General features: G+C 61.9%; 1 protein-coding gene across 3 annotated transcripts in view; it reads right to left on the bottom strand.

Moving 5' to 3' along the window:
* Positions 1-396: 396 nt before the first annotated feature.
* Positions 397-21,239, bottom strand: part of POC1A (POC1 centriolar protein A) — a 34,677-nt gene continuing 13,834 nt past the window's right edge. For all 3 annotated transcript variants that reach the window (XM_080676658.1, XM_080676657.1, XM_080676659.1), the window contains 3 exons: positions 20,602-20,697; positions 10,116-10,256; positions 397-1,049 (listed from right to left, as the gene is read on the bottom strand). In XM_080676658.1, the coding sequence (XP_080532784.1) occupies positions 951-1,049; positions 10,116-10,256; positions 20,602-20,697 (336 nt within the window). In that variant the 3' untranslated portion in view covers positions 397-950. The remainder of the gene's footprint in view (positions 1,050-10,115; positions 10,257-20,601; positions 20,698-21,239) is intronic.

Raw genomic sequence — 21,239 nt, 5'->3', positions numbered from 1 at the left:
CCCTCCCCCGCCCCCAGGACAGGTGTGTTGGAGGATGAAACCCTCCCGGGCTGGCTGGGCCCCAGCCCAGTGCCGAAGGCACGGACATCAGGCACAGGAAACTGGCCGGGCTTTCCCACGGAGGCAGAGGGCGGGGCCTCTGGAAAGCCCCGGAGCCAATGGGAATCAGATGCCTGCAGTGGGGGAGGGAAGCTGGGGGGGGGGGGGAGCAGCCAGGAAGGGGTGGTGTGTAGGGGCTCCCACTGTCCTTGCTCCCCAACACCTTGAACGGCAGCAAACAAGGGTGTCCTGGCCTCAGAGCGGACTCGTGCAGGGACGCACCAGGGCCATCTTTGCCACATGGGCCCTGGGGATGGGGCTGAGGCCTTACTCAGAATGAGCCATTTCTACGACAACCTCAGTGAAGTCTGTTTTAATTTTGATTCGTTTGCCCTGGTGAACACGGAGGGAGAAATCAAAGCCACCACAAGGCCGGCGTGCTTGTTCCTAGACCCACTGAGTCAAGTGGGCCCGCACGGGCGTCGGTCCGAGTCAGAGGACACTCAGGCTCACCCAGCCAGGAGTCCACGCCTAGGCTGATGCAGGAGCAGCGGGCACGTGGCAGAGAGAAGGACAAGGCCCCGGAAGGCGAGGGGAGCAGGGTGGCTTGGGGCCACTCCTCGGAAAGCTGGGCTCTCAGGACTCAACTCCGAAGTAGCAAGCATTTCCAAGTGGCTCCTCCACCGACCGGACGTGGTCCCTCATGCCTGTGCACTGCGCCGTGCCGACGGGCGTCCATGGCTAGGCGGGGCCGCCAGGGGCGGGCAGCAGGGTGGGCAGAGGCATGACCCCTGGGCTTGGGACGGACCGGATTCCTGCAGAGTTGAACCCCGTTTATTTACCCGAGTCCCACAGTACAAACCCCGGCCCGCCACTCCCCGAATCAACCGAGCTCCTGATTCCAGCCCCGATCACGGTGTCACTCTCTGCATGATTAGCTGCTGGTTCTCCAGACACTGCTTCAGCTTGTCCTCCGTCAGCGTCAGCCGCTGCTCCAGGATGCAGACCGTCTGCAACACAACAGGGGGCAGGCTCAGAGGGCGCGCCACCGGCTGCCCCGGGACCCCTCAGACAACCCTGCGCTGTCCCACGGCCAGCTGTCGGCTCTTCCCACCCAGGGGGCGGCCCTCATCTCTGGTGGCTGCTCGGACAGCTCCTGCCCTCCTGCCCACCCCTCCCAGCTCTGGATGGCTGTGCTCTGATGTCGTGGGCCAGGTAAGACACCGCGAGGGAAAGGAGGGGGCGGGTCCCACAGCCCTTGTCATTCCCAAGACAACCAAGGTCAGGAATCCCTGGCCTGGTGGCCTGGCGTTTAGACTGGAGTCCAGGGCAGAGCCACCTCCTCTGGGGCCAGCTGTCCATCAACAACCGGACACCAGCAACCACCTTCATGCCAAAGGTGAGGGCATGGCGCCCACAAACGAAGGCCCCCCCCCCCCGCCCCGAGGCCACCCACACCTCACGCCCGGGACCACTGCAGGAAGAGCCGCCTTGGGGAAGACTAACTCTCATCTCTGAGCCTGTTTTCTCGGTGACGCGAGGGTGGCGCCGAGCTCAGAGCAGTCCTGGAGCCCGAGGTGGCAGCACGGGGCCAGGTTGTTGGCTTGGCCCACAATGCCTGTCACCACGACGGCTCCCGGAGGCTGAGCCCTTGCTCCCAGCACGCCCGGCACAATGGCTGGCCTCCAACGCCCGCAGCTGCTGGGGCTGCACGTCCTTCGTGGGCCAATCTTGCAGACGTGGCCCGGCTGCGTGGCTCAGTGGTTGAGCATCAACTCATGAACCAGGTCGCCCATTCAATTCCTGGTCAGGGCACATGCCCAGGTTGCAGGCTCGATCCCCGGGGGGTTAGGGGAGGAAGCGTGCAGGAGGCAGCCGATGCATGTTTATATGTATGTTTCCCTTCCCATCTCTCTAGAAATAAAAAAATAAGACTCGTGGACCCGCTCTGGCTCAGGACAGTGGGTCTGGGCGCTGGTGTGCTCCCCAGAGGGGCTGGCCCACGCCCTTAGTCCTCTCCCACTGGCCTGCCCCACCTGTCACCGCACCCCAGCACTGCTCAGCCCGACCCAGGCCAGCCATGACATCTGCACCCCCCCACTAAGGGAGCCTGTGCATGCCAGGCCCACACCCAGCACTGGCCAGTCTACTGTGGGCAGGCATCGAAATGGGTCAGATAAGAAACAAACTTTCTATGAATTTTCCCCGTTTGTCTGTGGCTTTCCCGAGAGGTTCCGCCACCTTCCCCGAGGGCTCCGAGAGGCACTGGGCTTCCGTCTAGTCCCTTCGCTTAATAAAGCGCCGAGACCTCTGGGAGGGCGCTTCCCACTGAGGGGGCTGTAAATCCTCTCAGCGCCTGCACCCCGGCCGCAGGGGCCCGCACCCCGGCCGCAGGCAGGCCCGAGAAGTGCTGCGTGGACTGTGAGCAGACCCAACCCCGAGAGGCAGAGCTGAACTGGGATGTCACTCCCTCCGGCGGGGGAGGGTCTGCGTCTCAGAAAAGGTGGTGGAAACAGCCCCTGGCTGGTCCAGACCAACCAGCATTCCTGAAGTTTCCACTGCTGCTGAGACACTCACAGTGAGCCAAGCCTCAAAATCACTCTTCACCCAGACTTTTTCCCACAGCCCCGGGCTCCAGGCCACGGCGGGGAGCCAGCCTGCCTTTCCCTTCCTTACCCTCCCCCTAAACCGCTCACAGGGACCCACTTTCCAAACACGGAGGCAGTGGATGCCAGGCCACCACAGGCGTGGGGTGCTGAGGGAGGCGTTGGGGACCAAAACCAAGATCACGAGCCAGGGGTGTCCAGCATGACCCCCCAACCCCCAGGGAAATCCTCCTGGGAGAAGCTGCCAGGGCGTCTTACTGAAACCCCATGCCCTGCCGAGGGGAGACACTGTCCTCTGTCCTCTTGGGGGCGGCATTACCAGGGCCAGCGCTCCTCCCTCACGGCTCAAGGTGCGTAAGACGCTTCCTCTGACACCCTGAAGGGCCTCCGAGTGCAGCACAAAAATAACAGTTTATTTTTAGTCCTCAAAGAGCCGTAGTGAGACCCAAAGAAGCTGCCCCACGCCAGTCCCCGGTGGCTGTCCGCATTAGGTCCCGACTCCGAGTGGGGAGCACAAGGCAGGGTCCGGCAGACCCTGCTCCGAGCCTCCCGGCCTCCTCTCTCTGGGCACGGAGTTTCCAGGAGTCTGCCCAAGACGGGCTCAGGGTCCTCGGGGCTCTGGGACCCAGAACAGGGGAGCCCCACTCCCACAGTCCCCCACACCCACCGATGGCCCAAATTGGCCAATTCGGATGCCCTGTGTGGGCCAGGGCCTGGGTGTGGATCTCTGTTGGCCTCCAAGTGACAGAGGGTGAGCCTCCACTCCTGGCGTGTGTGTGCAGGGCTGTGAGGGGCTCGGGGGCGTGGCCGTGGCCAGGATTCTCCCTGGGCTCCCAGGGTGCAGGGTGGAGCCTGACCTGCAGAGGCAGCCAGGTGTGCCCCGAGGAGGAGGACCCCGGTCCGGTCGGTCGGAAGGGGGAGCGGCCCAGGCCCTTCATGCCGCTCTGTCCCTGGCCAGCCGAGCTGTGGCGCTCTCCCTGGGCTGGGCTGCTTGCCTTTGTGCCCGCCTCCTCTGGGCCTGTTTCCCAGCCCCCACCGCCTCTCGCCCGGTTTCCTCTGGAGGTGGGTCTGTCCTCATTCTCTGGCAGCTTTCTCAGTTCTCACTTCCACTTCCTTTCTGGCCTCTTTCTCACCCCCTTTTCACGTGTGGCTGTTTGGGGTGCAGGGTGTCAGTCTGGCCCACAGGGACTGAGCTCCGAGGAGAGCCTGGGCCCCTGGCAGAACCTCCTGCTCTGGGGCTGATGCCTGGCTGGCAGCCCTGGAAGGAGAGCTTCGACCATGACGGGGGCTTGGAGGCCGTTGGTCACAAGATCTCATTAAGTTTTCTGAGATATCAAACTTTTAAAAATGCTTTTAAAATAAAATTCAAATGGTAAGTTAAAAAAAAAGAAGACACTCCAAGATGAGTTGAGGGAAATGCATTCCAAATAAAACATAGCAGGTGCAAAGGCCCTGGGGCAGAGAAGAACATGACAGTCTTACAAGTGCCAGGAGGCTGGAGTGGCTGAAGAGGGAAGAGAATGTGGTGGCCACAGGAAGGTGGAAGAGGGCTCTAGGGCTCAGCCAAAAAGGGGCAGGAAAGGGGAAGCCTCTACTCCCTGGCCTGTCCCCCAACTCACAGGTCTGAGCAGGCGGAGCCAGGGAGGATGGAGTCCTGCAGGCCGGTGGCCAATTTTCGGAGCGCTGGCTCCAGAGTGAGCTCTGGGGAAGGGGCTTGGCCTGGGACTGACCAGGCTGCCCAGCCCCACCATCAGCAGTGAGCCGAGGGAGCGAACAGGCACTTCCACGCCGACCAAGGGCGCGCCCTCTGAGCCAGGTCCTTCTAGCAGCTGCTCCTCCTCCCACAGCCACTGCCACCACCTCCTGCGTGTGCCCCACGAGCTGATGTAGTGGGAAAACTGGAGCCGTTGCTTCTACAAAGCCTGAGGGGCCAAAGGCCACCCACTAGCCCCCTGACGTCACCCACTCCCACACGTCTCTCAGGTGCCTGCCACGTGCAGCAAACAAGACTGGCTCCCAGGCTCCCAGGCCTGGCGAGGCCACAGGACCGGTCCTGTCTGGGCTGGCTTTGGGCAGAGCTGCTCCCCCAGGACTGACACATTTTGGAGGAAGGAGGAAGGAATGATGATCAGACAGCCACTCTGTCTGCGTCTCTCAGATCTCTGGCCAGGGCCTTACAAAATGCTTCTGCGGGTGCAGCCTGGCTCTCGGCCCCCGCTGACCCCTAATCCCGCCATCTCGGGACTTCTCCGCGCCCACATCCCGCCCCAAGCAGGGCCCTGTGTGGGAACCACCGGGCCTCTTAGGTGAGCACTGGTTCTGTGGACCAAGTTCCCTCCCGGCCTCCTTGGAGCATGGACACGGGCGACACAAGTGGACAGGGCGGCTCGGCCAGATGACGATGGAGGCACAGGGCCGCCCTCCGTCCACATGTCACCCCCTCAAGCACCTGCTGGGCGGGGGGCACAGTGGTGAGGGGAACTGAGACTGCCTGGAGTGCCAAGGCCACGTGTGGGCAGAAGCTCAGATGGAGAGAAGTGTTGGGCGAGGCAGTCGCTGGGCAGAGGCCAGGGCGATGGGGAGCTCAGCAGGGGCTGACGGGGGTGAAAACAATACCACGGTCAGACCCCAACCCGAGACCCCCGGCTGCTGTGTCTGGTAGGACACCTCTGCCCCAGGCGCCCCCCTCAGTCCCCATCCTTACACCTCGCCTTCCTGGTGATTCCTGGGGCCTCCACGCTGCTTCTGCCACGTCCCTGCCCTTCCGACAGCTCTGGCATTCGGATGGTGTGGCATTCGCCTGACACTCAAGGCCTGTGCTGCCTGCGGCTGTGTTCTTCCTGCCCAAATCCCGGGAGCCTACACCAGTCCTCCTACCCGAGAAGTCCTCCAGGTCACAGCCGCAGCCTCAGGAGCTTGCCCCGCCACCCCGCACATCCCGGGGGTAGCGCGGCTGTGGGTCCTTGGGAAACGCTGCCAGGGTGTCTCCTAGTCCCCACCCTAGTCATGCATGGCGAGACACGGGTGCCAGAGCTGTAGCGCCAGGGTTCGAATCTGAACCTGCTGAGTGGACTCGGCTCAGATCCCTCATCTGTCCACTGCAGCTCGGAGGGCACTGTGATCCTTACTGACGGCCAGTATTTAGGTGGCACTGGTCTGTGCCAGGTTGGGCACAGGGCTGCAACATGGCTCCGCACCTCTTACCCTCACGAGGGCCATGGCTGAGCTGGGCCCCTGGGGGAGCTCTGGGCCCCGATGGGCGTGATGAGGCCCGGAACACGCCAGCCTGTGGTCAGGCCTGGGAGGGTTGGAATCACTGGGGCACGTGGTGGTCTGGCTGCTTCTGTGACGGAAAGTTCCCTTTAATCATTTCCAGGCTTGCGGTGGATCTGTGCTCCTCCGAGCCCCCCAACACAGGAGCCAGATTACTGGGGGACAGAGGGTCCCAGGTGTCCTGGGTCTCAAGGAGAGGGCACAGTCACTCAGCCGCATCACCGGGCACTGGTGCCAGGCCAGAGAAACACCCTGGGCCAGCCACTGGCTCAACGCCCGTCTCGACTGTGCCACACAGAATGCTGAACTCGCCTTTGGTTTCATTGCACAAACGGGGAAATGTGGAATTAATCTCCCTCAGCATGGTTTACTTCACTAGGATTCTAAAGATCTAAAACAGATGCAATAAAAGGGGCTCTCTGCTGGGGAGTCTAGTGAGCTATCAAAACAAAGGGGCTGCTGGGCCCAGCGCCTGCCCGGCTCCTGCTGCTCCAGCTCTGTCGCTCGCTGCATGTCTGTGCGTGTGCGCGCGCACGAGCAGGGCTGGCCCACTGCCTCTCAGCCCCGGCCGGGCCCAGACTATGGTCTCCAGCCCAGGGGCAAAGGCCAGCACTCAGGCAGCTTCCTGCCGCAGTCTGACGGCAGCAGCACGGGGACAGGTTTCCTTGCTCCCCACTGGCCTCCTGCTCTCAGCCCAGCTCCCTGCACGATAGGTGCACGCTGCGTGCCCGAGCCCTGGGGACAGAGGGCAGGCCCTGAACCCGCCGCCCAGGCCTGAAGGCAGCCCAGGCCTGAAGGCAGCCCAGGCCTGAAGGCAGCCCTCGTCGGGCGAGCCCGCCCGGCTGGGGAGGAATACGCCCCCAGCTGGGGTCTTGGACCTGGCAGGCTGGAGAGGAGACACCGGTGGGCAGGCTGGAGGGAGGAAACTCCTGGCCTCCACCGGAAGGGGGTGTACCCAGGGGGGCAGGAGTCCAGGAAGTGCTGTTCCTCCCCTCGCGTCTCAGGACTGACTTGAGGACTAAATGCTCCGAGGCCTCCACTTCCGAGGGGAGGAGTGGAGACTCCCCTCGTGCTGACGCCTGACACGCTCCCTTGCCCAGGATCCCCCACAGCTGCTGTGCACAAAGCGGAGTTTCTAACGCAATTCCTCCGCATCTCTCTGGGCTCAGCGACTCTTTTTAACCGGCCCCTTCGCCCCAGTCTGCTGCTAACAACACACAACGAGCTTGTCCCTGGAGCGCCCCCCCCCCCCGCCCCCCGCCGTGATCTCAGGGCACAGGGCTTCTCTGCGCGGCTGCGTCCCGGCCCTGCCTCTGCGGAGGTCAGCTCTGCGGGAAGCAGCCAGACACCATCTTCTGCTGTGGATTAGCCACGGGGTTAAGGAATCCTGACTAATTTACCTTCCTCGTGGCCTTATAGCAACTCCTTTGAAATAAACACAGGCTTTTCCACACTACCCCAAAGGAGAAGCTATAAAAAGTGGGTTCACTCCCCCCACACCCCCCAGAAAACTGGATGCTCCGGGACCCGTGGGGCACTGTGCACCGGGACCTGAGCCCCACGCCGCCGACACTGGCCTGCGTTCACGCTCCTCTGTGCCCCTGTGCGCAGGCCCCCAGGGAGCCACGTGCGCCACGGGCAGGCCCCAGGGTGTGGAACACTGGTCACTGCTCAGCCACGGGCTCTGCTGTGCTCTGACTCCAAGGCGAGTCCCAACAGGGCTGCGCACGGCGGGAACCTTGGCCTTGGCCACCTCTACATCGTTTCTTCACAGGCTGACCTGTCCGAGCATCCATATAAAGGATTCATTTTCCAGGACCTCATAAAACACAACTGTCCTGAGTCAGAGACGTGTGGCAGCGCCTTGGACCGGGAGACCTGGGGCAGCAGACAGGCCAGGCTGTGGCCCTGTGAACCCCCGCTGGGAAACGGCCTCCCGTGGACACACCAGCTGGGCCCAGTCGGCTCTCCCAAATGCCACGTCCTCCTACGTTCCACGCTCCCTTCTGCTGCTTCTCCTCCATCCAGCCATGGCTACTGTGGTCAGGCCAGCCTGGACAGCCCTCTGCAGAGCAGCGGGGAGGCGGCAGGCCCGCCCGAAGCTGTCCCCCACCTCCTCCAGCGGCACTCCACTCGGGAGGGGGCCATGGGGCTGCAGGGTCAGCTGTCACGTGAGCAGCTCAGAGCCATGCAGGCCCATTTGGGGCTGCCTGTCTCACCACCGCACTCACATAGCCCCTTCCCATGCCTGGGCTTCACTCTTCCTGGGGGCCACGGGGGTCCCCAGGAGAGCGAGAGCAAATCCGGAGTCCCCGCTCCCCTCCTCCCTGCGGCCTTCCCCGCTGGGGCCTCCCAGGAGAGTCTCAGACGCCTGACCATTCCCAGGCCCAGCAGGCGGGCGGGGCCTTCGCGCTGCAGCTTGTCTGGGAGGGGGGCTTTCTGTCACGGTGCAGACGATGGAAGACAGAGCTGCCCCCCAGCCCTCAGCGCTTCTGCATGTGCAAAGCCAGGGGAGCCTGCGGATCAACTGCCACGAAGAGTCAGGCTGGGGACCGCTGGCGCCAGACGCCAAGTGTGTACAGCGCAGAGCAGAGGGTGCCGAATCCTGGCTCCGGGGAGCAGCGCTAACAGAGGAGTCTCTCCTGACGGAGGCGCTGGCCCGAGGGCGGCCCTATCCGTGCGGGAGGGAGGACCGCAGACCCAGGCCCGGCCAGGTGGCCACGTGCTCATGTGGAGGGGCTGCTCCTGTGCAAACAGCACCCACCGGCCCTGCCTGTGGCACTGCCGCCTGCAAGCGAGGCAGAGTCTGCACACACGACACGGGCCCACAGGGGGCGGCGGTCTGACTCACACTATACCTTCCCAACAAGCTGGGTCGGGGCACACCTGGAGGACTGAGCTCGGCCACCTTCCCACCAGCGTGGAGCGAGACGCCTCGCCTGAGGAGCCCATCAAATAGGGAACTGCCAGGACCATGGGGCGGGGGTCACGGTGTCTCGAAGCAAACGGGCCATCCTCGCCAACTCCCCGAGCCGGCTTCTCAGTTACTACCATTCCGAATGCAGACACGGAACGAGCCTTCCATGCGCACCCAAAACAGCGACAGGAAGCATTTTTAGCGTTTTACTCCTCTGGATCCAAGGGAGCTATTTTTAATCATCTTCTTAGACTTCGGAGTTCTGAAGTCTATCCTCGGAGGTTCTAACGGAGTCCACCTCCCAGCCCCTCCCTCGCTGCAGAGAGCACGTGGCGGCGCAGCTCCCACAGGTCGGAGGGGCCTATTCAGTCTCAGCGCCTGCTCCCCTCCCATCCCCTCCCGATGCCTGAGTCTCAGCACCTGCTCCCCTCCGGGCACGGGCCTTCTCAGGCTCACAGGCTCCAGAGGTCTGACGATGAGCCGCGGGCCCGCCCACCCCCTCCGTCACTGATGTCAGCCTTTCCCTCCTGCCTTTCCTTCCGTGGGTCCAGGTGTGCAGTCCCAGCTGGGACACTGGGACACGCTGGAGGCCGTGTGACACGAGGGGGCTTCCTCCCTCGCTCCAGGCCAAGGCAGGGAGGAGGCTGTGGCCCTGTGTCCGTTTCATCACAGACCCAAGGGTCCTTTGCGTCCCTCCCACACCCTCACTCTACCCAAGCTGAACCAAGAGAGGGGTCTGCACCCGAAGCCAAGGGGGGAAGGGGCCTGAGGACGTTTAAACCTTGCCTCGTCCGCTCCCCCCCTATCTCCCCCAACTCCTGCCATGTGGGGCTTGGCTCGTGGCCTGAACATGCTCAGGGCCCCCAGGCCTGCAGGCGAGCTACTTGCTCAGCCAGGACGCTGCTCCCCAGGATGAAATGCCCTGCTGGCCCCCCGCATTGCTGGCCGCCACCTCATCGGGGCCCTTTACGGAAGCTACTGCCCTACAGGCTGTTAGGAGCTGCCGGACCCACGCACGCTCCACGGGGCGGGCCCACGTCGATCCTGTGATGAGGGTGGTCAGTGCCACAGCGCCCCAGGGCCAGGCACAGGCCAACACCTCCCACAGGCTCACCTCCTTCAAAGCTCACCACGAACACGGGGGGCAGAGCCCACGCCCACGCCCCTCGCAGACGCACACCAGGTGGCTCCGAGGATAAGGGCAGTGCCAGCTTGAACCAGAGCCTGGGCTCCCCCACCTTGACTGCAGCCGAGTGTGGGCCGGCGGCCGCGTGGCCTACCTGGGTGAGGACGTCCAGCTGGCCCACGATGTGCTCCAGCGTGCTGGTCAGCGCCTGCGGCGTGCTGGCGGGCTCCCTCGGAGCGCTCTGCACCGACTCCTGGCTCCTGGCTCTGCCCGGGATGTGGAAGTCCACTTCTGGCTAAAGACAATGAAAGGAGGGGGCCCTCAGTCCTGGCTGAGCGTGGAGGGGACACTGAGCGAGGAGTCGCCCCTATGAAGGGCTGGGAACACCAAGGGCAAGTGGAGGAAACGAATCCGAAAGTTCAGGAGGAACGGCCACAGGCGGGACCCCACCGCCGGTGCACCCTCTGCAGGCCTCCCCTTCGGAGCAGCAGGAGGGGAGCAGGAGGGCCGGAGGGCACCCTCAGGCGCTGGAGGCCCTGGGCTGCTCCTGACAGGGCTGGGTTTCTGCCGAAGATCCTTCAGACCCCAAATGTAGAAGACATTATTCCCCCAACCCCACCACCACCGCGGGCAAGTGGCTTCAGGAGACTCCTGCCGGTCCACAGTGTGGCCCCCAAGCCACCGACCCGCGGACACAGCGGTAGGTACCCCAGGTTGGTCTGGGAACCTACAGTCCCTCCTGGACTTGCCCCTGCGGGAGGGACGTGCTTCCATGGGCCCAGCTGCTCTTACACCGCCCCCCCGGCCCCCGGAATGCCTGCTGGGCACAGGGCTGAGCACAGCACAGGCCCTCCACAAACACTCACACTTCAGACAGCCAAGCCCCCCCGCCCCAGCGGCATTCCTGTGCAATGACACCTCCCAGGCGAAGGGCCCGCAGCCCCACCCGGTTCTTGATCCCGCACCTGCACTCCAGCACCGACATGCGGCATTTCCCCAAGAGCTCAGCAAATAAGCTAGGGCCGTGGTCGGCAAACTGCGGCTCACGAGCCACATGCGGCTCTTTGGCCCCTTGAGTGTGGCTCTTCCACAAAATACCACGGCCTGGGCGAGTCTATTTTGAAGAAGTGGCGTTAGAAGAAGTTTAAGTTTAAAAAATTTGGCTCTCAAAGGAAATTTCAATGGTTGTACTGTTGATATTTGGCTCTGTTGACCAATGAGTTTGCCGACCACTGGGCTGGAGCAGAGCTAAGATGGCGGGCAAGGGTGGGGAGACACCCCTATCAGGAGACACTCATCAGCGCCTCGTTGAACGTCAAAGCTAGGTAAGCGAGGCCTTGCCCAGTGGCGTCTGTCACGACTGAAATCCCACGAACCCACATGCACTCACCTGTGGAGCTGCCCCCACAGGCAGCGATAGGAAGCTGCGAGCTAATACTTGCAACAACACAGGTGAGTCTCAGACTAATCGGACTGAGTGAAAGGAAGCAGACTGAAAGGACACGTAACCGCGTGATCCCCGCGTGCCGCGTGCTGGAAGTGCGCACGGGCCTGTGACAGCAGGTGCTGCCGTGGCTGGAGAGGGGGCCGTGGGCTGGCTACAGGAGGCACGAGGGAACTTCAGGGATGGCGTCACCCTGCACCTGACATGTGGTGATTACATGCGTGTGTGGCCCCTTTTACACATGGTGGATGTTACTCTTTACATATTACGACGACTGGCTTTTTAAAAAACGGTTACAACTGAAATGCCCCTGGGAGCCTGATCTGCCGGCCACATGACGCCACCTGCTGCCACTCCGTACCCAGTGTGCCAATCCCCTCTTCAGGCGCCAGCACCGGTGGGCAGGACCCAGGCTGAAGACCCGAGGGGAGCCCACGAGGTCCACCCGGGCCTGGGGTACCGTTTCCCAATGCAGAGCCAGCGCCACACTCCAGAGCTTTTGGTCCCCAAAGCCTCGCCTCCCCAGTCGTCGGGGGAGCAGGCGTCCCCGGGCAGGACTTCCCAGCAGTGCTGTCCAGTCTGTGGACATTGGGCCTCAGCCACTTAGGGGGCCACACACCTGGCCAGCAGCCAGGAGCGGCTGGAGTTTCCCATGGAGAGGCCAGGGGCTGACCGGACAGAGCCCCCTCTGGTGGGTGGGTGGTAACTAACACCTGCCCCAGGCTCTTCTCTTAATCCCTCACCCTGGACCCTGCCCTGCCCGGCCGCTCCAGAAACAGGCTCTGTAGCAGGCCCGGGTCCACGGCTTGAGTTGGGACATGGACAGGACAGGGAGGGGCCCAGGCCCGAGATCTGGGCTCTCCCTGGTGCCACCTCCTTCGGCGACAGGCAGGGAGAGCCTGGCCTCTGCCCACTTAGAACACCAAAGCATTCACTCTTTCCAAAGCAGAACAGGAAGACAGGACACGGACACACACCCCCATGATGAGACCTTTTCAACGGCGTCTTTCGACCCGTCAGTCCAAGTGAGGGTACAGAGGCTCAAGGCCAGGCCTTTGCCAGTCGGCACCCCTGGCCCTGGCCCTGGCCCTCGCCCTCATGGAAAATTAATGGCGCCCCTGCCTGGCCGCCTCCCTGCTTGCTCCTCGGGCCCTGGCGAGGACAGCAGGGCGCAGAGCACCCACTCGGGCTCACCCTCACCTCCAGCGTCTTAAGTGGAAAACAGCACGGCTCTTTTCTCAAGTCCAAGCTCAAAACACGCTGCTGTATCCCCACATGGACTGTGGGCTAGACGCACGACAGCCTTGTCTGCCCTGTAATTTAGGGCTCCGGCCTGGAGTCCAACAAGAGGAAACTTCTGGTTCTAAACAGCCCTGAACCCAAGAGGAATTCTGGTTCTTAAAACCTTCAACTTGCTTGGCAACCTTGCCCACGTCCCCCGGAGCCAGCCTGCTGGCTGAGTGAGTGCAGATGGGCAGGGTGCTTCCCGCTGACCACCACCTGTGCCGTGAGGGCGGCCCTTGCCCGGCTCCGTTCCACACACACGACCGAGGGCACTCCCGCTGGCGCTAAGCACCTCAGTCCCCCACTCCTGCCTCTAGACAGACACACCTCGGTCCCACATCGAGACTGAGGCCGCCACACAAGGAGCTCAAGGCTTCTGATCAAGCCCAGGTATTGACTGTAGGTTTTTAAAAAAATTAGGCTGCTTTAAACTAATGTTAGGCTTAGAAAAAATCTGCAGCCCTACCTGGTCTGGCTCAATGGATAGAGCATCGGCCTGCGAACTGAAGGGTCTCACGTTCGATTCTGGCCAAGGGCACATGCCTGGGTTACGGCCTTGATCCTCAGGAGGGGGCGTGCAAGAGGCAGCCAATCAATGATTCTCTCTCATCAGTGATGTTTCTATCTCTCTCTCCCTCTACCTCCCTCTCTAAAAATCAATAAAATATATATTTAAAAAAAAAAAAGCTGCAAAAAGTGGTAAAGAATTGTCATCTATTCTTCTCCCAGATTCCCCCAGTATTTTTTTAAAATATATTTTTATCGATTTCAGAGAGAGAGGGAGAGGGAGGAAGAGATAGAAATCAATGATGAGAGAGAATCATTGATTGGCTGCCTCCTGCACGCACCCTACTGGGCATGTGTCCTGACCAGGAATCGAACCGTGACCTCCTGGTTCACAGGCTGACGCTCAGCCCCTGAGCCACGCTGTCTGGGCAGGTTTCCCCGGTATTAACATCTCACATAACCATCAGGACAACGGTCGCCCCAGGAAATCAACACTGGGTCAATGGCATCAGCCAAACCGAGGGCCCCACTGGACACCCCAGGTTTCCTGCTAACGTCCTTGGATCCCGCTGGCCCAGACCCCGGCCAGGCCCTCGGGCTCTGAGTGGTTTCGCCGCCGCCTGCTGCAATCTGTCAGTTCCTCCGCGACCTTGGCGCTTTGGGAGAGTCCTGGTCCGTTATATGGCCCGATGTCCCTTCATTTGGGTCTGGTGTTTTCTCACAAGTGGGGTGAGGTCATGCATGGTTGACAGGAACACCACAGAGGCGGCTCGTGCGAACAGGACTGGCTCTGCGTGGCGCTGACCTGACAGTGGCGCTGACCTCTGCGGGTGTCCCCCATGCCAGGTTACACGCCCCCTGTGGTTCATCTCAGGGACTGTGGCTCTGAACGGGAACGTGCGGCTGCCCCGCAGAGGCAGCATCGAAGATGAGCGGCAGAGCGACCTCTCTGGAAGACGCTGAACAGTAGCATTTATTTATAGACCCACTTGCAGACAGCTCAGTGGAACTGCTGCAGCTGAATCTTTAAAGCCCGGGAACAAAGGCTGGCTATTTTAAACTCTCCTTGCACTCAGTTCGATGGAGAGCGTTAGGGGCCCCTACCGCACCCGGGCACTGCTCCCAGGCGTGGCAATTCCTATTTTGTGCAGCATCTCAGGACGCGAGCAAAGCCGGCTGAGACAGATAACCCACTGGCCCTGCCTCCACCGCAGAGGCGTGGGCTGCAGAGGAGCCAGAGCCTCACCCCCCGCTGCCCGAGGGCATCCCCGGGTCTCACAGCGCCCTGTCCTAGAAAACCAAGCAGCATGGAGCTGGGTGAACTCAGGTTCCATCACCTCTCCATCCTCCCCTGCAGGCAGCGAAGAGAAACAGCGCCCCCAGCGGATGCTGTCCCCCGCCCCCCCCCATCAGGCAGCTGGCAGGAGCTGGCCACCTGCGAGCACATCTTCGCTAGAACAAGGGCTCCTGGGGCTCACAGTCACAACTGTCCTAGAGGACAGAGGGGTGGGCCCTGAAGCTCCCACAGCCCCCCACAGCGCATCTATGACCACCAGGACCTCGGTGGAGAGGAAGCGGGTTTTCTCGAGGTCTCCCTCGTCCTATATGACATACACAATGTGGGAAACGTGAATATGGACTAGGCACTGGTCCTAAGGAATAAGTAATTTTGTTGGAGGTGATAAGAGCACTGCAGTTATATAACCGAGGAATGCCTTTATTTGGGGTAAAACGATTTATCTGGGATCAAATGAAAATCCTCCAGCTCTCCTAAAAACGCGGGAGGTGACGAAACGCGTGGTAAAGCGCTGCAGCTAGAGATGGGTACATGGGGTTCCTAACACCGTCTCTCCACTGTGTGTGCAGCTCAGAAATCTCCACAATGTGGTTTTTTGTTTTGTTTTAATAATAATAAAGAAGGCTCCCGGGCAGTCGGAATGGTTGCAGAGCTGAGGCCACACAGTGGGACCCCCAAGGGGAAGCTGAGGCACAGGGTCACCCCCGCTCGTCCTGGCCTTTTCAAGCACAGGAGGCAGATCTGCCTGAATCCACGCGTGTTCAGAGCAGCCAGGCACCGCCACAGAGAAAGCCCCGAGGGCACCTGAGCGTCCAGTGAGCCCGCAGCAATGTCTGCACCTTCAAAGGAACTCATTTAAAGAAAATCTCCATGGAAACTGTCTGTTCTGATTTTCCCATGGTAACCACTGAGAACATAAACACGAGCATCACCCAGCACCCTACACCACATGGGCCCGGCTGCCATCCAATCTGGAAGACAGAAGCTGCAAAGGGCTTATCCCCACTGACAACGAAAAGGACGGAAACTTCGTCCAGAAACGCAGATTCCACCACCCTCCACTGCCCAGTCACTGCCCAGACCACCCCACGCCACCCCCCCTCAACAAACCAGGCAAGACAGTTCCTTCATTTGGTCAGGGGACCCTCCAAATGCCAAGGGACATTTTGCTAGAGCCGCCTCTAGCCTCACGCTCCCCCACGCTGCCCACAGGCACGTGTCCACTGAACTGACGTCCTGAGCATCCTGTTCCAGACACATGCTGGGCACCACGGGAGAGCAAGCCCCGGCCCCCAGGACACGAGGGAGGCTTCTAAGTAACTGCCTCCAGAGAGAGGGGCTGCCCCAGCAAGCAGAGTGCCGGGGGCGGGGGCGGGAGGGGGGATTCACAGCTGCTGGCATCCTGGGAAGACTGCACGGAGGAGGTGCCACCTGCAAAGGAGTGTAGCTCTGCGGGGGAACAGGAAGATGGCCTAAAGAATCAGTGAGACGTAAGCAACCGGGGCTGTTCCACTTGTGAATCCCTTCTTCCACTTACAGGTTTCTGGGATTGAAAAAGCAGCATGTAGGAAGACAGAGGAAGGAGGGAGGGAGGGAGGAGGGAAGGAGACTCAGGTGCCAGGGGCCTCAGGTTGTGCCCACCTCTGCCTCTGTGTCACACCTATGACCTCTGCTGGCTCTCCTGGAGGGGACTTGTCAGCGTGGCCTGACCAGGCTGTCAGCACCCAGGTCACCTCAAGCTCAGGTATCAGACCCTGTCACCTGCCCGCTCCCCCAAAGGCCCACAGGCTCTGGAGAGGGGAGCCGACCCAGGTACCACATCTGCCGGGCAGAGGGCAAAGGGCAGAGGGCAGGAGGAAGGTGACCTGTGGATTCAAGAACAGGTGGCTATGCAACGACCTATGAGCCAGGAGGTCATGGTTCAATCCCTGGTCAGGCCACATGCCTGGGTTGCAGGCTCGATCCCCAGTAGGAGGCGTGCAGGAGGCAGCTGAGCAATGATTCTCTCCCATCATTGATGCTTCTCTCTCTCCCTTCCTCTGAAATCAATTAAAAAATATTTTAATGAAAGAACAGGTGGCTGGACAGATGCGCAGCACTGATGACAGGACAGAAGAGGCCGCAGGCCCAGGAGGGCTGCGCTGGCCCACCCTCCCTCCGACACCCTGGGTGGAAGTAAAGCCACGCTCTCCCGCCGGCTGTACACAGAGCCGCAGGGCCTCTGGGCTTGGAGCCCGCAGCAGCACGGGCACCACACGGGGAGCAGACCCAGCACACCCCTCCTCTGGGTAGAGGCCGCCCGCAACGCCCAGGGCCTCTCCTTGCTGTCGCCCAAGAGCCTGCACACGTCCTACGATGGACAGACTCTCCTCCCACCGCGGTCCTGGGTGCCAGCGTCACAGTGGGCTGGCTGCCTCTAGCAGCATGGCTGGCAGTGGTCCCTGGGCCAGCAGCAGCATCACCTGGACGCCTGTTGGAACGCAGACTCCTTACTGCGCCGACTGGGGCTGCAGGGCGTCGGGAGGGAGGGGGGAGGGCTGGGCTCACAAGCCGCCAGGGAGACTGCACTGAAGCTCGGGAGCCACTGCTTCTCACCAGGCTCTCGTTCACAGGGACGCAGGGCACTGGGGGGCCGCTCCTCAGCCAGAGCCCAGCACATAAGAGGCCCATCTCGGCCCCACAGAGGCCGAGCCCAGGCGCAGAGGCAGGCGACATGCGGAGCCTGGGCCCTGGGCCCGTGGCACCAACAGCGCACATGGCTTCCTCTGACGCACCCGCTGCCAGGAGCCCCTTGTACAGTCCGAGAAGCTCAGAGAACAGGAATTCGGGGAGGAAGGAGCGGCTCCTCTCTAAGACATTTAAATTGGGGGTTCATTCCTGTTCCCAACACCCACCGCCCCTCATCTGCCAAGCGCTCCCTCAAATCCACATTTCTCTCCCTGGAAAGCAAACGCCAGCCAGAAACCTCCGTTGTCAGGAAGGGACCCACGTCTGCCACGTTCCCTGAGGAAGCGGATCTGCTTCCCGCACCTCAACGCCGACTCCTTGGACCCCCAAAGCCTCGGCACAGGCAAGGTCCGGGACCAAGACCCTTGGGGCCAGGAATCGGGCCCAAGAACCCCTAAGTCAGGCCCAGCCCTGTGCAGCACCCCAAAACAAACCGTGGGAGCGCAAGTGAGGGTGCAGGTGTGGCTGGGTCTCCACCCTCAGAACCAGAGGAGCCGGAAGCAGAAACAGACCATCCTCAGGGAGGCGGAGGCCTCTTCCTCAGGGGGCCGGGTCCTGAGCACCTGCCCTGAGGCCCCACCCTGAGGCCGGGGTCCTGAGCACCTGCCCTGAGGCCCCACCCTGAGGCCGGGGTCCTGAGCACCTGCCCTGAGGCTCTGCCCTGAGGCCGGGGTCCTGAGCACCTGCCCTGAGGCCCCGCCCTGAGGCCTGGATCCTGAGCACCTGCCCTGAGGCCCCGCCCTGAGGCCGGGGTCCTGAGCACCTGCCCTGAGGCCCCACCCTGAGGCCGGGGTCCTGAGCACCTGCCCTGAGGAGCAGAGGCCTGTTTCCACCCCCTCGAGGGCTGGCTTTGGACGGGAGGCAGAGGCCTGTGGGCCTCCCCTTGGGTTTGAACACACAATCGCCCTGACTGGGGGTAGGGGTCATCCAGCTCTTGATCGGACAGAGGAAGGAAAAGGAACGTTTTAAAAATAGCTAACGCTTGCTGAGCACTCGCCAGGTGCCAGGCACGGGGCCAATGCCACTGGCAGTGCCACTGGGTGGGATGTCAGCAGGGAGGGCCTGGCTCCCATGGGAGGCGAGGAGAAAGGGCCTCGGCCCTGGAAGGTGAGCTCGCTGTCTGCACTGGAGGACAGCCAGCCCCAAGAACTTACTAAGTGGGTGTTCAGCTTTACTGAGTTACCCAGAATTCTGTACTCCCCCTCCCACAGCCTGCCCTCCCAATTGCATAACAGGCTCAGAGACGTGTGGAGGGAGGGCAAGGACAAATCAGAATAGATGAGTCTTTGCTACTCGAAGTGATTTTAAAATGCTTCCGTGGTTGAGGTAGACTCAGTCCTGTGGCAGCTGGGACTTGAGGGGCAGGTGCCAAATCCAAGGTCAGCCAAGACACAGTGGTCCTTATGCCTCAGGGACAGGCCCAAAGCACAGCCAGCAGGAGGGAGGGAGCGGGCGCGGACCGGCTGCACTAATGCTCGCGGGCCTCACAGCCCCTCCTGAAGGCCTCCTGCTCGGAGCCCTCCAACCTCGCTCCAGCCTCGCAGCTTCCTGCCCACCCTCAGCCCATCCTCTGCAGCCCCCCAAGCAGAGAAAGCTCCCCAACCACAGCAAAAAACCCCCCCATCACAACTCGGCCAAGAGAAGAGAGAAAGTGGGACCCATTATTCACATTCTGAAGGGCTGGGAAATGGCTTTTGCTTTTCAACGTGGAAAGCGCCTAAAAATAAGCTGTGAATTCCCCCCGAGGCTGAAAATAGCTGCGCAGTGAACAGGGCCCGTTCAGAGCAGGCTCGGGGACGGCCTTCGTTCCAACAGGAGCTGAATGCCTCAGAGCCGGGTCCTGGGCGGGGGTGCAGGCAGGGGGGCTGTCTCGGCTCATGGGGCTGCGCGCCCTTGTCTGCCCCCGGCTTTGAACTGCCACACTCTAACAAGCCACCGTCAGGAATTCGAGACCCAGCACCTGGCCCGATGGGCTTCCTAGTCCTCAAGTGCCGGGGTGTGACTCGAGGCTTCAGGGCCAAGGCCCCTGAAGTACCTATGCAGAGCCGGGGGCGGGGTCACAGATTCGAGAGCTGGGGCGGGGTGGGGGTGGGGTGGGGGGGCGGGGCCCACAGCGCTGGTGCTCATGGGCTCCCTGAGAAGCCAAGCCCCTGGCAGCCACCACACCACGCACTAGGCCTGACCCCGTGCAGGCGAGCCCACAGGCGGGACGGGCAAGGACAGTCTCCATGGGCTGGAGCGGGATCTTCACTGAAGAAAACCAGTTGCTAGAGGTCCTTGTTATTTACCGTAAATCCAGGCCGGGGAAGCGGGGTCTTTGCCTGGAGCCACACAGCAGGGTTCAGACCCCAGAGCCCACATGCTTCCCTCCACTTGAGCCCCCGTGGAGATGCCCACCCTGCCCTGTCCTGCTGGCTTCCCGCCCACAGGCCTCTTCCCAGATGACCAGGCCCCACAGTTCTGGGAAGCAAGGGTGCCCACCCCCATCTCTGAGCCAGGACGGAAGGGCGAGAGGCCCCGCCGCTTGTCCAAGTCACTCTCCTAACAACTCCAAGAAGAGGGGTATGGGGTCCTCCCCTTGGTGTTACCAGCCTTCCCAAGAGACAGGTGGCACCCTCCCCCGGGATGGGGAAGGGCAGGAGTGTGGGGAAGAGGGGGTCCCTAGTAGAGCCCAAGGCTGGATGGACCAGGCTTCCTGGTTCTATTCTGGGCAGCCTTGGCTCGCTGGGGCCTTGGACAAGCCACTTCCTGTTGTCCGGGCCAGCTTCCGGGGGTGGGAGAGGCCACGCTGCCTCCAGGGCCAGGAGGGAGCTCCCGGCCTGCGGCCATTGGGGCCTGAGACCCTCGGCTTCGGTGTGGGTTTCAGCCAAAACTGAATGCACCCCTTATTCAGTTATCAATTTCCCCCCAATATCGTTGACTGTTTTAACTCAGGAACACGGAATGCCCTCTCACCAACCACGGTGCTGAAACGGCTTGTAGCTGAGGAACTTCCTTTCTGCGGTTTAGACAAAAGGAAGTGAGAACCGCAGGGCCCAGCTGTGGCTGCAGCCTGCACCCTCCAGGAACCGGGGCCTGGCCTCACACAGGCCCCTCGTGCCTCGGGCCTCACCCCCGCAGGAGTGGGTGCCGTGGCAACACCCTGCCACGTGGGCCGCCGGGCCCAGGCACAGCAGCCTGCCTGCTCTGCGGCCCTCCCGCCGTGGCTGCTCACCCCAAATCGGAAACAAAGCAACACCACGAGGGCCGAAGTGTATTCGCTAAATGACAAGGTCTTACTAGTCCCTTCCGTGACCAGCCCTGACCCCCACCGTCTCCGAGCCCAATGCAGTTCACCGTGACCCAGGCCGCCAGGCTCACCCCCGCCTGCAGGCCACTTACCAGGTTCCTGGAGGAGCTGGCCAGCACGGCCGGAGGCCTCTGCCCTTTCATGACGTCTCCATAATCCACATCAAAGTTGCTCTTCCAGACCATCACCTGCCGAGACAAGCAAACAGAATTGGGGGAGACGCCCTCGCCACTCCTTCATGGAGAAGATGGGCCCACAGGCCACCCCCATAGCTCAGGGCCAGAGGCAGGACAGTGATCCGCACCTGACACCCCAACTCAACTCTGGGACCTGCCCCACCTCCGCAGAACGGGCCTTTTGGACAGGTCTGGAGGGGACCTGGACAGGCCACCACCAGGCCTCTGCACTTGCTGGTCCCCTGCCTGGGCTGTCCCGGCCGCTGCACTGCCACCTTGCTCAGAGGCCTTCCTGGCCCTGCTAATTCTCACCAGGGCCCCTACTTCCTTCAGAGCACTGGGGTCACTGCCTTATCTGTCCCTTTTCCTCACTTATCATGTCGCCCCAATAAAACAGGGGTTCCAAGAGCGGTGCCTGGCCTGCGGCCATGAGAAGTGGTGGACATGTGGACTCCAGCCCAGACCACAGGAGTGAAGATCCCGGTTCCACCCAACTCTAGGCAAGGGACTCAGCCTCTCTGTGCCTCAGTTTCCTCATCTGTGAAAAGGGCACA

This window comes from Plecotus auritus (genome assembly GCF_963455305.1).
Source record: "Plecotus auritus genome assembly, chromosome: 6".
Lineage (NCBI taxonomy): Eukaryota > Metazoa > Chordata > Mammalia > Chiroptera > Vespertilionidae > Plecotus > Plecotus auritus.
The sequence above is the reverse complement of the archived record's forward strand: the minus strand, read 5'-3'. Positions and strand labels throughout refer to the sequence as shown.